This window comes from Carcharhinus amblyrhynchos, chromosome 1 (genome assembly GCF_965287045.1).
Source record: "Carcharhinus amblyrhynchos chromosome 1, sCarAmb.v2.hapA, whole genome shotgun sequence".
Taxonomy (NCBI): domain Eukaryota; kingdom Metazoa; phylum Chordata; class Chondrichthyes; order Carcharhiniformes; family Carcharhinidae; genus Carcharhinus; species Carcharhinus amblyrhynchos.
In genome coordinates, this window is record NC_137324.1 from 87,627,370 (window position 1) to 87,640,785 (window position 13,416).

The 13,416-nt window shown below is 44.0% G+C and overlaps 1 protein-coding gene across 4 annotated transcripts in view; it reads left to right on the forward strand.

Moving 5' to 3' along the window:
- The window catches only part of pds5a (PDS5 cohesin associated factor A), a 219,673-nt gene that overhangs the window by 76,689 nt on the left and 129,568 nt on the right, over positions 1-13,416 (forward strand). For all 4 annotated transcript variants that reach the window (XM_080188570.1, XM_080188561.1, XM_080188579.1 and 1 more), the window contains exon 9: positions 12,087-12,202. In XM_080188570.1, the coding sequence (XP_080044696.1) occupies positions 12,087-12,202 (116 nt within the window). The remainder of the gene's footprint in view (positions 1-12,086; positions 12,203-13,416) is intronic.

Below are 13,416 nucleotides of genomic sequence, written 5' to 3' on the forward strand. Positions count from 1 at the left end.
AACACTCTGCTAAGGGAAACCAGTTTCTCCTGTCTACTCTATCTCTACCTCTCTCAGTTTTGTACACCTCAATCATGTCATTCCTCAGCCTTCTCTGTTCCAAGAAAAACAACCTCAACCTCTCCTCATGGCTACAATTCTCCCGTCTTGGCAACATTCTAGTGAATCTTGTCCGCATTCTCTCTCTGGAGTAATTATATCCTCCCTGTAACATGGTGACCAGAACTGCGCACACTGAGGTTGTGGCCTCATCAATGTCTTACACAGTTCCATCATTACATCCCTACATTTGTATTCTATACTTCTGTCAATGAAGGAGAGCATTCCATATGCCTTTACAATCTTATCCACCTGTACTGCTACCTTTAGGGACCTGTGCACTTGGACACCAAATCTCTCATTTCATCTACCCTTCTCAGTATATTGCCATTTATTATGTATTCTGTTTTACTGGTTGTTCTACCAAAATGCATTACCCCACAGTTTTCGAAGTTGAAGTCTACCTGCCAACTCTGCCCTCTCCAGTAACCCATCTATATAGTTTTGGAGCTTCCAGCCATCCTCTACATTATCTGCTACATGGCCAATTTTTGAGTTGTCTGCAGATTTCCCAAACATATACCCCAAGTTCCAAGTCCAAATCATCAATACATAAAGCAAGCGGCAGGAGTCCCAACACCAAGCCCTGCGGAGCACCACTTGAAACAGTTTTTCATTTGCAAGGGCAGCCATCGACCATTTCTTTGTTTCCTGTTACTTAAGCAGTATTGGATCCAATTCGTTACATTACCCTGTATTCCATGGGCTTTTACTTTTTTAACCAGTCTGCGATGTGGGACCTTGTCAGATTGACCCTCTATATAACTGCAACATCATATGCCAACTTTTATACTTCATGCCCCATCCAATAAAAGCAAGCATGCCATTACTGCCTTCTTCACCACCTTTTCCACCTGTGCTGCCACCTTTAAGGATGTGTGGACTCGCACACCCAGCTCACAGCTTAAATAGCAAAGTACACTCTGATCTAGAAAAAGCATATCCTGATAGGAAAGAAACACAAACCTTTGCCATGACCAACCAAGGAGGTGAACTGGAGGGGAGCTAATTCACTCCTCACCTGGTTATAAGATCATTTTAGTTTTTGCTAATTTATTCTTGTATTCTACTTCATCTTTTTTTCTCCATCTTAGCTTGTTAATAATCCCTTGTTTGCTTCTAAATTCTTTTCAATCTTCTAGGCTTTTGGAATGTTGTATGCCTTTTCTTTCAATTTGAAGCCAAACTTAACTTGCATAGTTATTGATGGATGGTGCATCCTTTTCGTATGTAAAGTATTTCTTTTTGAGAACAGTACAACTCAGGAACAGGTCCTTCGGCCCTCCAAGCCTGCACCAATCATGTGTTCCTAACTAGACCATCCGTTTGTTTCCCTCTGTTCCTAGTCTGTTCATGTGGCTATCTAGATAAGACTTAAATGATTCTAGTGTCTGCTTCAACCACCTTGTTTGGTAGTGTATTCCAGGCCCCCACCACCCTCTGTGTAAAATATGCCCCCCGCATATCTATATTGAACCTTGCCCCCTTTATCTTGAACTTGTGATCCCTTGTGTTTGTCACTTCTGACCTGGGAAAAAGCTTCCAACTGTTTACCCTATCTATGCCCTTCATAACTTTATAAACTTCTCTTAGGTAGCCTCTCAACCTTTGCCTTTCCAGGGAGAACAACCCTAGTTTACTCAATCTCACCTCATAGCTAATACCCTCCATACCAGGCAACATCCTGGTAAACTTTTTCTGCACTTTCTCTAAAGCCTCTACATCCTTCTGGTTATGTGACGACCAGAACTAGACGCAGTAATCCAAATGTGGCCTAACCAACGTTCTATGTAACTGCAACAACATATGCCAACTTTTACACTTTATGCCCCATCCAATAAAGGCAAGCATGCCATTATGCCTTCTTCACCACCTTTTCCATCTGTGCTGCCACCTTTAAGGATCTATGGATTTGCACACCCAGATCTCTCTGTGTACCTATACTCCTGATGGTTATGTCATTTATTGTATAGGTCCCCCCTGCATTAGATCCACCAAAATGCATCACTTTGCATTTATCTGGATTAAATTCCACCTGTCATTTCTCCGCCTAATTTTCCTGCCTTTCTCTGACAATGTTCATCACTATCCACAACTCCAACGATCTTTGTGTCATCCGCAAACTTACTAATCAGACCAGCCACATCTTTTTCCAAATCATTTATAAAGATCACAAACAGAGGTCCCAGTACAGAGCCCTGCAGAACACCACTAGTCACAGACCTCCAATGAGAAAAAGACCCCTCCACTGCTATCCTCTGTCTTCTATGGCCAAGCCAGTCCTGAAGCCATCTAGCTACTTCAACCTTGATCCCGTGTGATTTAACCTTTAGCACCAGCCTGCCATGAGAGACCTTATCAAATGCTTTACTAAAATCTGTGTAAACAACGTCCATGGCCCTTCCTTCTCCCTCTCACTCGCGTTCTCTCACTCTCTCTTCCCCCCCATCCCCCATTCTCAGCCCCCTCTCCCTCTCTCTCGCGCCCCCCTCTCCCTCTCTCTCTCTCGCGCCCCCCTCTCCCTCTCTCTCTCTCGCGCCCCCCTCTCCCTCTCTCTCTCTCGCGCCCCCCTCTCCCTCTCTCTCTCTCGCGCCCCCCCTCTCCCTCTCTCTCTCTCTCTCGCGCCCCCCCTCTCCCTCTCTCTCTCTCTCTCTCGCGCCCCCCTCTCCCTCTCTCTCTCTCTCGCGCTCCCTCTCTCTCTCTCGCGCTCCCTCTCTCTCTCTCGCGCCCCCCTCTCCCTCTCTCTCTCTCGCGCCCCCTCTCCCTCTCTCTCTCTCTCGCGCCCCCCTCTCCCTCTCTCTCTCTCTCTCTCTCTCTCGCGCCCTCCCTCTCCCTCTCTCTCTCTCTCGCGCCCCCCCTCTCCCTCTCTCTCTCTCTCGCGCCCCCCTCTCCCTCTCTCTCTCGCGCCCCCCCTCTCCCTCTCTCTCTCTCTCGCGCCCCCCTCTCCCTCTCTCTCTCTCGCGCCCCCCTCTCCCTCTCTCTCTCGCGCCCCCTCTCTCTCTCTCTCGCGCCCCCCTCTCCCCCTCTCCCTCTCTCGCGCCCCCCTCTCCCTCTCTCGCGCCCCCCTCTCCCTCTCTCTCTCTCTCTCTCGCGCCCCCCTCTCCCTCTCTCTCTCTCTCTCGTGCCCCCCTCTCCCTCTCTCTCTCTCGTGCCCCCCTCTCCCTCTCTCTCTCTCGTGCCCCCCTCTCCCTCTCTCTCTCTCTCGCGCCCCCCCTCTCCCTCCCTCTCTCTCTCGCGCCCCCCTCTCCCTCCCTCTCTCTCTCGCGCCCCCCTCTCCCTCCCTCTCTCTCTCGCGCCCCCCTCTCCCTCCCTCTCTCTCTCGCGCCCCCCTCTCCCTCCCTCTCTCTCTCGCGCCCCCCTCTCCCTCCCTCTCTCTCTCGCGCCCCCCTCTCCCTCCCTCTCTCTCTCGCGCCCCCCTCTCCCTCCCTCTCTCTCTCGCGCCCCCCTCTCCCTCCCTCTCTCTCTCGCGCCCCCCTCTCCCTCCCTCTCTCTCTCGCGCCCCCCTCTCCCTCCCTCTCTCTCTTGCGCCCCCCTCTCCCTCTCTCTCTCTCTCGCGCCCCCCTCTCCCTCTCTCTCTCTCTCTCGCGCCCCCCTCTCCCTCTCTCTCTCTCTCGCGCCCCCCTCTCCCTCTCTCTCTCTCTCGCGCCCCCCTCTCCCTCTCTCTCTCTCTCGCGCCCCCCTCTCCCTCTCTCTCTCTCTTGCGCCCCCGTCTCCCTCTCTCTCTCTCTCTCTCTCTCGCGCCCCCCTCTCCCTCTCTCTCTCTCTCGCGCCCCCCTCTCCCTCTCTCTCTCTCTCTCGCGCCCCCCTCTCCCTCTCTCTCTCGCGCCCCCCTCTCCCTCTCTCTCTCTCTCGCGCCCCCCTCTCCCTCTCTCTCTCTCTCGCGCCCCCCTCTCCCTCTCTCTCTCTCTTGCGCCCCCGTCTCCCTCTCTCTCTCTCTCTCTCTCTCTCGCGCCCCCCCCTCCCATTTTGAGGCTGTGCTCTCTAGTCCTGCTGTCCTTTCTGAGCCAGAAGAATCTCTCTCCCTCTACCCTATCCATCCCCTTCATTATCTTATATGTCTCTGTAAGATCCCCCCTCATCCTTCTAAACTCCAACGAGTACCGACCCAGTCTATTTAGTCTCTCTTCATAGCCCAACCCCCTCATCTCCAGTATCAGCCCAGTGAACCTCCTCTGCACTCCCTCCAAGGCCAAAATATCCTTGCGCAAGTGCGGCGACCAAAACTGCACACAGTATTCCAGCTGCGGCCTCACCAGTGCCCTGTACAGTCGCAGCAAGACCTCCCTGCTTTTATATTCTATCCCCCTCGCTATAAAGGCCAGCATTCCATTTGCCTTCTTGATCACCTGCTGCACCTGCAGACTGGTTTTTTTGCGACTCATGCACTAGGACCCCCAGGTCCCTCTGCACTGTAGCATGCTGCAGCTTTTCACCCTTTAAATAGTAATCCCTCCTACTATTATTTCTGCCAAAGTGGATAACCTCACACTTGCTAACATTGTACTCCAGGCCCTCGCCCACTCGCTCAACCTGTCCAGATCCCTCTGCAGATTTTCCACACCCTGCGCGCAATTTGCTTTCCCACTCATCTTCATGTCATCAGCAAATTTCGTCACCCTACACCCTGCCCCCTCCTCCAGATCATCTATATAAATGGTAAATAGCTGAGGCCCCAGCCCCGATCCCTGCAGCACACCACTAGTCACCAACCACCAATCAGAATAGCACCCATTGATACCAACTCTCTGCTTCCTATTCGACAGCCAATCCTCTATCCACACTAACACCTTTCCCCCAACTCCGTGCACCCTAACCTTCCGTAGCAACCTTTTATGAGGCACCTTATCAATCGCCTTTTGAAAATCCAGAAACACCACATTCACCGGTTCCCCTCTGTCTCCCGCACTAGTCACATCCTCATAGAATTCCAATAAATTTGTCAAACACGACTTCCCCTTAATGAATCCGTGCTGCGTCTGCTCTAACAAACCATTCCTTTCTAGGTGCCTCGCTATTTCTTCTTTGATGACGGATTCAAGTATTTTTCAAACTACAGACGTTAAACTAACCAGCCTATAACTCCCTGCCTTTTGTCTGCTACCTTTTTTAAACAACGACGTAACATTAACCGTTTTCCAATCTTCCAGCACTTCCCTGGAATCTAGTGAATTTTGGTAAATAATCACTAAGGCATCTACTATCACCTCTGCCATTTCCTTCAGAACCCTGGGGTGCATTCCATCCAGTCCTGGGGTCTTGTCCACCTTCAGTCCCATTAGTCTATCAAGCATTACCTCTTTAGTGACAGTAATCGCATTCAGGCCCTCAACTCCTACCATCCTTCTATCTTTAATATCCGGCAAACTATTCGTGTCCTCCTCCGTGAAGACCGAGGCAAAAACTTATTTAAGGCCTCAGCCATTTCCTCATCTCCCACCACTAAATCCTCCCTCTCATCCTCTCAGGGTCCAGCATTCACTCTAGCCAGGCTCATCCTCTTTATATATTTGTAAAAACTCTTACTGCCCTTTTTCATATTTGGTGCTAGTTTAGCTTCATAGTCTATCCTTCCTTTCTTTATCAACTTCTTAGTCATTCTTTGTTGATTTTTAAACCTTTCCCAATCTTCTAATCGCCCACTACTTTTAGCCACTCTGAACGCATCAGCTTTTAATTTAATACTCTCCTTTATTTCCTTTGATAACCACGGCTGATTATCCCTTCTCCTACGTTCCTTCTGTACCATCGGAATATATTTCTGCTCCCCCTCCCCCCATATTCCGACCACACTCTGAGTAAAGAACCTACCTCATGGTGGATGTATCTCCCGCCATGAGCCTTATAGTAATGCCCCCTAGTAACGTCTACATCCACCCGAGGAAATAGAAGATGCACCCCATTGAGCTGCCTTTCATGTTGATTGCAAAGAATTATGATCAATTTAGTGGATCTTAGCATTTTGGGGGAAATGGTGGTGTAGTGGTAATGTCCCCTGACTAGCAATCCAGATGTTGGACTAGGGTAAAGAGTAAGAAGTCTCTCAATACCAGGTTAAAGTACAACAGGTTTATTTGGTAGTAAACGCCGCTAGCTTTTGGAACACCGTTCCTTTGTCAGGTGAATGGCCACTTACCTGACAAAGTTACAGCGTTCTGAAAGCTAGTGGCGTTTACTACCAAATAAACCTGTTGGATTTTAACCTGGTGTTGTGAGACTTCTTACTGTAGCAATCAAGAGCCATGATCACTCTTGTCATTAATTGAAAAATTTGGAATTATATGCTTGTCTCATGGTCACAATTTTGATTGTTATTAAAACCCATCTTGTTCATGAATATACTTGAAGGAAGCTAATCCACTGTCCTTATCTGGTCTGATGCTGCTCAGACCAGATGCTACTCATGCTATTCCACACCTACAGCAATGTGAATGCCATTCCATGTGCGTTCATTCATGAAAAATGGCTAGTTCACAAGTTAGCCCAGACATACTTTTCATTTTCCTCATTCACTCAATGCAATGAAATTTACTTGTCAGTTAGCGGCAAAGAAATTTGGCTATGTGTACTTTTGTTCAAATTAGTAGTAGCAAGGAGACTGCGGTACAAAATTGTTTCATTTTAAGAATTGCAGCAGTTTGATGATCTCAATCAGTAGTCACGGAGCTCAATGATGAGGGAAGTGGAAAATGCTTGTCTGCCTGAAGCCATAGTGCATAGTAAGGGGAGATTTATTTATCTTAGCTATGATTCTGAGATTCCATATCTGAAATGAAAAAGTGTGCAACTTCCCAGCGATAATATCCATTATCTTGATTACAAAAAGTAATGTTTTTGGACATGAAGATTCTTTAGTCACTTCTGCCTATTTAGGATTTGAAACTTATTCATTATGGATTTGTGTCTAATTAATTTAATTAATGTGCATGAGTCGATGCTTAGTTGGCCTGACGATTTGTTGTGTTGATACTCAAATGGCGAAGGAATTTATTTTTTGTTGCTTTATATCTCAGTAAGGCAAAGATGATATAAAAATTGGCTGGAGTTTGGATCTTGAGAGATACTGGAAATCTAATTGCTCAAACTTATGACTGCCACAAACAATGAATCAGTTCGATGTTTGTGTAAAACCATTATGGTTGATGTAGATGAAATAAGGGTTTTCCAGCAATGAGAGTTTTTAGTCACAAAACTCTTAATAAACAACGTGTCACCTCAATTTTTCCATTTCTTTGAAGATCACTGGAACTGTCAGTTCCATTTAAGTTGTAAAACTGATTAACTATTCTGCTGCACAGTGAAATCTGTACAGTTATTCTGCATCTACCTTCTCCCTCTATAAATGCGAGATTGTTTTAATGGCATGCATTTTGCAATGGTACAGTAACGTGCTTGTTGCTCATCCCTAAGAAAGCTACCCACAAAAATGCAGCATGGCATGCATCACACCTTTCCCAAGATTAATTTCATGCTGATGCCAGCTAGGGGAAATCTCAGCCATCCATCAACAGGATTTATTTCACACATTCATGGGATGTGAGTTTCACTGGAAAGGTCAGCATTCATTGTCCAACTCTAATTTCCTTTGAGAAGGTAGTGGTTAGCTGTCTTTTTGAAGCACTGCACTCCATCTGGTGTAGGTACGCAAGGACTTTGATGCAGTAACTGTGACATAGGTACAGCCATAGTGCTGTTAGGAAAGGATTTTGATGCAGTGACACAGTGATGCAGTGATGTAAGTATACCCACGATGCTTTAGGGTTTTGTAGCAGTGATAGGGAAGTACTGCAATATAATTTCAAGTCACAATGCTGTCATCAAGCAAGTTAACAGCCAATCACACTGAAGAATTCCCAGAGGAAGCAAATCACGATGTATAAAGTACTGATTATCCTTCGTTTTTTGATTATTTTAAAAAGAATGAAATGAAGATTAGGACATATTTATTGGATTAATGTAGAAGCTGAAGTGTTATAAATTTACAAACAACTATTTCAAAAAACCTATGCATTTTTTAATCAAAATGAAGAAATGTAACATAAAAAATAAAGAAAATTACAGCACAGGAACAGACTTTTCGGCCCCCCAAGCCTGCACTGACCATGCTGCCCAATTTAACTAAAACCCCCTACCTTTTCAGGAACCATATCCCTCTATTCCCATCCTATTCATGTACTTGTCAAGACATCCCTTAAAAGTCACTACTGTATCCGCTTCCACTACCTCCCCCAGCAACGAGTTTCAGGCACCTGCAATATTCCCTGTAAAAACTCTGCCTCATACATGTCCTTTAAACCTTGTACCTCGCATCTTAAACCTATGCCCCTTAGTAATTGACTCTTCTGCCCTAGGGAAAAACTTCTGACTATCCACTCTGTCCATGCCTCTCATAATCTTGTAGATTTTTATCAGGCCTCCCCTCAATCTCAGTTGCTCCAGTGAGAACAAACCAAGTTTCTCCAACCTGTCCTCATAGCTAATGCCCTCCATACCAGGCACCATCCTGGTAAATCTTTTCTGTACCCTCTCCAAAGCCTAACATCCTTCTGGTAGTGTGGTGACCAGAATTAAACAGTATATTCCAAGTGTGGCCTAACTACAGTTCTATAAAGCTGCAACATGACTTGCCAACTTCTAAACTCAATATCCCAACGGATGAAGGCAAGTGTGCCGTATGCCTATTGGCATAAAATGTAGACATGACGTGCAGGCGTAAAATAATTTATAGGGCTGGAGAAGTTGCCCAGTAATTATGAACGTAGTATACCATTTTAAAACTCAGTTATAGACATAGAAACATAAATAGTTCACTAATCAAAGCAGAACTTCAGAAGTTTTACTCATAACAAACTGAATAAAGCACCTAAGTGAAAAAGCCGGCCCTCTTGTGGCTGAACTGGTTGCCTCAGCGCCATTGTTGTGTTTTCCTGCCCCCCCCACCAAACTCCGCTGCCGCTCCCACTGCCACCACCACCACCCCTTACCCACCTTGGCTGTCAAAGATCTATCTAAACTGCTTTGACAATATTCAATGACACAAACTCCATCATTTTCTGGGGGAGGGAATTCTACATACTAATGGCCCTCAAGGAAAAAAATTCTCCATATCTGTCTTTCTCAAAACAGACCATTTATTCAGATGTTCATGTCATTTTAAGTAATTTCTAATGTTTGTATTTGCGAGGACTTCAACAACACAAGCTGTGGAAGAGCAGAGAATTGTTGACAGCACCTTCTGGATTTCTGTTTTTAAATGCGGCACAGGGTGGCACAGTGGTTAGCACTGCTGTGTCACAACACCAGGGACCTGGGTTTGATTCCTGGCTTGGGCCACTGTCGTGTGTAGAGTCTGCACATTCTCCTGTGTCTGGGTGGGTTTCCTCTGGTGCTTTGGTTTCCTCCCACAGTCCAAAAGACATGCTGGTTAGGTGCATTGGCCATGCTAAATTCACTCTCTGTGTACCCAAACAGGTGCCGGAGTGTGGTGACTTGGGGATTTTCACAGTAACTTCATTGCAGTGTCAATGTAAGCCTTGTTTCACTAATAAATAACTGAAAAAAACTAAGTGCATATGTGTGGATTTCAAATGTTGCTGTCAGATTCATAGAGTAAAGATAATGATCATTGGCAATTTGTCTATGATTATGACTGCAAAATCTCAGCCATTATGTGGGCATGCAAATTTTGCATTGTCCTATCTCTTCAATCAGAGGTACCATTCTCACCCAAATAGTTGTTTTGTCACAAGTTAACTGACTTGATTCATCTGTTGATCTGCTTTGGCCAAATCTCTTACTTTCTCAATTGTCTTAGCTAACATCTGTGTTAGAATTTAAGGCCATAATTTTGCAGAAATTCACACCCTGCCGACACTGCAAACCAGAACTGAGAGTTTGGCGCTCAGCTAAATCTCTGTTCACTGCAGTGGGACCAGAGGATCCTGCTGGCACAAACGGCTGGAAAATTCCAGCCTGTGTGTTTAGTTGCTGTGGGCAGCAACTGTATTTCGTGCAATTTACTATGATTCTGTTGGCTTGTGCTTCAGCTGTTAATGTATGTAAAATAGTATTTAAGGGACTTAACATTTAGCTGGAAGAGATGTGGAATCTATGCCATGTATTTGTTTATGCTGCGTTAACAATTCGGTATTGTTTGCTCAATTATCTCAATATTCAATGGAGCAGGTTCCAACATCTGGTAGGGGACAGGAACCTGAGACCCAAACTTAGCTTGATATTTTTCACTCAGTTTATCTCCACTCAACCCACCCAATGCACTCCTTTTGCATCCTGACTCTTCAGCATACTTTAAGCCCCTCTTACGCTTATAGCCATCATCACACACTGCTTCATCCTTCATCAGATAGTTTCTGCTGTGGCATTTCTGTCAAAGCATTTGATGCACTATTGATAAGTCCATGGGCGATCGAAAATCTTCTATTGTCAAGAAGTAATTTGTAAGTTAACCCCAATCATCTTTTGTAAAAGCCCCAAAAAGGTACAAAAAGCAAAGATTTTATAAGTGAACGCCAATCGCTCTAAATGGATATAAATTACTTGGTAGAAACAAATTGAAAACCTTTCAACCAAAAGTATGTTCTTGTTTAATTGGGAATTATTAATATTTTAACAAGACTGGTTAAGGAAAAAGCTCATATTTCATGAGCCCATTTCTTCAAAAAGGAAATTCTCCAATCCAAATATTATGAAAGCCACACTAACTCAGTTCAATAAACATTCTGGATGATGGAAATTTCTGGAAGCTGCATATGCAATTTTGATTGAAAACTTTCCTATTTGTTTTTGAGATGAAATATACAATTGAAATCCAGGTTTTTGAGCGGACTGAGTCTATGAAGTGAAATGCTTTAAGGAAGGCATTGAAAAAGAAAATACAATTCACTGAGTAAATTTAATTGTGTTATTCTGAAATATGTATTTCTATTAATTTATAAATTTGCTTGAAATCTTACTTTGCACACAAATTTTGGCTCCTTAATAGATGAGGCTGTTGTTTCATTTAAGTGATTATATTGGTTTACTTTTTCGTACATTGATAGCTATTCAACTCCCCAAATACAGTTGGCTTTTTTCATAAGTCATTGGGAGCTTCTCATAATTTTCTCACTGCTTACTTTAATTTTGATTCAGGCATTGCTCATCTCCTGTTCTGACTTGTTGCTATTTAACTTCAATATAATCAACAAAATGATAAAATGTTGAAACACTGGTCAGTGATTGAGAGACAGGAAATGAAAATAATATGTAGCTAAAGTGCATGTCATATGCAAGACTTTAAATTTATGTTAGTTTATTAGCAATCTCCAGAGCCGCTGCACATGGTAAACTGATGTTTGTATGGATGTAGAAGTTAGATAATGCCATTCTGAAAGGTATAAAACCATGATATCAAGTAAATATGTGGATCAGTTGATACAGAAGTCATTTTAAGAGGCTGCAGGTACGTTGGCTGAAATACTGTGTTCTTGAACAGTTCCCTTGTTCTGTGAAATGTGATGTATGTTTGTTGTGACAGATAGAAAATGCATTCAGTGTTTCCAGTTTTTAATTATGATAAAGATGAAGATAAAATGCTGCCTTATGAGATGGCCACTGAAGTGAAAATAGCTTATTGTTGAGGTCAGTGTGGTAATGATGGTATTTAGTATTTTTTAGAAATACTACGTTTCATTGTTGAGTTTGTGTAGTCAGTGAATTGTGATTAAAATCTGAAAGCAACCTGGCCATGAGAACAATACCTTATCTCACTGACTTTCTGTTACCTCCCTTATATCTGTTTGTAATAGCTCCAGTTAGTTCAGAAGATAGCTTAATGTATGATTAAATTGAATTACTGTTCATTTTTCTAATTTCAACTGTATATTGTGAATGAAGCTTAATGTGTTTGACACTTTGTGTAAGTCACTACTTTAGTTCTTAGAAAACTAGTCATCTTTGTGTATTGCACTCATGCCAGTTTGTTTTCTCAGAGTAATGATGGAGAAGAGCGATTGGCTGTTGTTCGACTTTTGGCTAAGCTATTTGGTGCAAAGGATTCGGAACTGGCAACACAAAATCGTCCTCTGTGGCAGTGTTTTCTGGGACGGTAAGAGACGCTTTAGTGAGTTAATGACGAGATGTGGTATTTGTTTTATGATAATTTGTTGTTGTTGGAAGCTAAATATGGTTTTGGGATCTTGCTATGCACAATTCACTGTTTTTGTGCATTCCAACAGTGATCACACTTCAAAAAACCTTTCAAGTGCTTCTCTAAATGCTTCTTGAATGTTGTGAGGGTTCCTGGAACTCACTTCCTGGAACTCACTTCCAGGAAGTGAGTTCCAAATTCCTACCATCCTCTGGGTGAAGAAATCTTTCCTCAATCCCCTGCTTCTTACCTTAAGTGAACGTCCTCTGGTTATTGACTTTTCTACTGAAAAGAAAAGTTACTTCCTATCTGCCGTATTTACGGCCTTCATAATTTTGTACACTTCAATCAGGTCCCCCATCAGCCTTCTCTGCTTTACAAAAACAGCCTCAGCCTAACTAGCTGAATATCCCATCCAACTCACTTTTCAATTTTGCTGATGACACCACCATAGTAGGTCAGATTTTAAAAACGATGAGACAGAGTACCGGAATGAGATAGAGAATTTGACCAACAGGTGAATTGACAATAATCTCTCCCTCATTGTCAACAAAACGGAGGAGATTGTCATAGAATTCAGGAAGTATAGTGGAGAACATGCCCCTGTCTACATCAATGGGGACAAAGTAGAACTGGTCGAAAGCTTCAAGTTTTTAGGTTTCTAAATCACCAACAACCTGTCCCGGTCCACCAATTCCAACACTATAGTTAAGAAAGCCGACCAATGCCTCTACTTTCTCAGAAGACTAAGGAAATTTGGCATGTCAGTTATGACTCCCTCCAATTTTTACAGATACACCATTGAAAGCATCCTTTCTGGTTGCATCACAGCTTGATATGGCTCCTGCTGCCCAAGAAACTATAAAAGGTCGTGAATGCAGCCCAATCTATCACGCAAACCAGCCTCCCAACCACTAACTCTATCTTCACTTCGCGCTGCCTTGGCAAAGCCGTCAGCGTAATTACTTGACCCTGGACATAGTCTCTTCCACCATCACCTGTCAGGAAAAAGATACAAAAGTCCGATTTCATGTACCAATCGACTAAAGAATAGCTTTTTCCTGCCGCCATCAGACTTTTGAATGGACCTACCTTACATTAAATTGAACTTTCTCTACACTCTGGCTATGACTGTAATGCTATATTTTGCACGCTTTCGTTTCCTTCTCTCT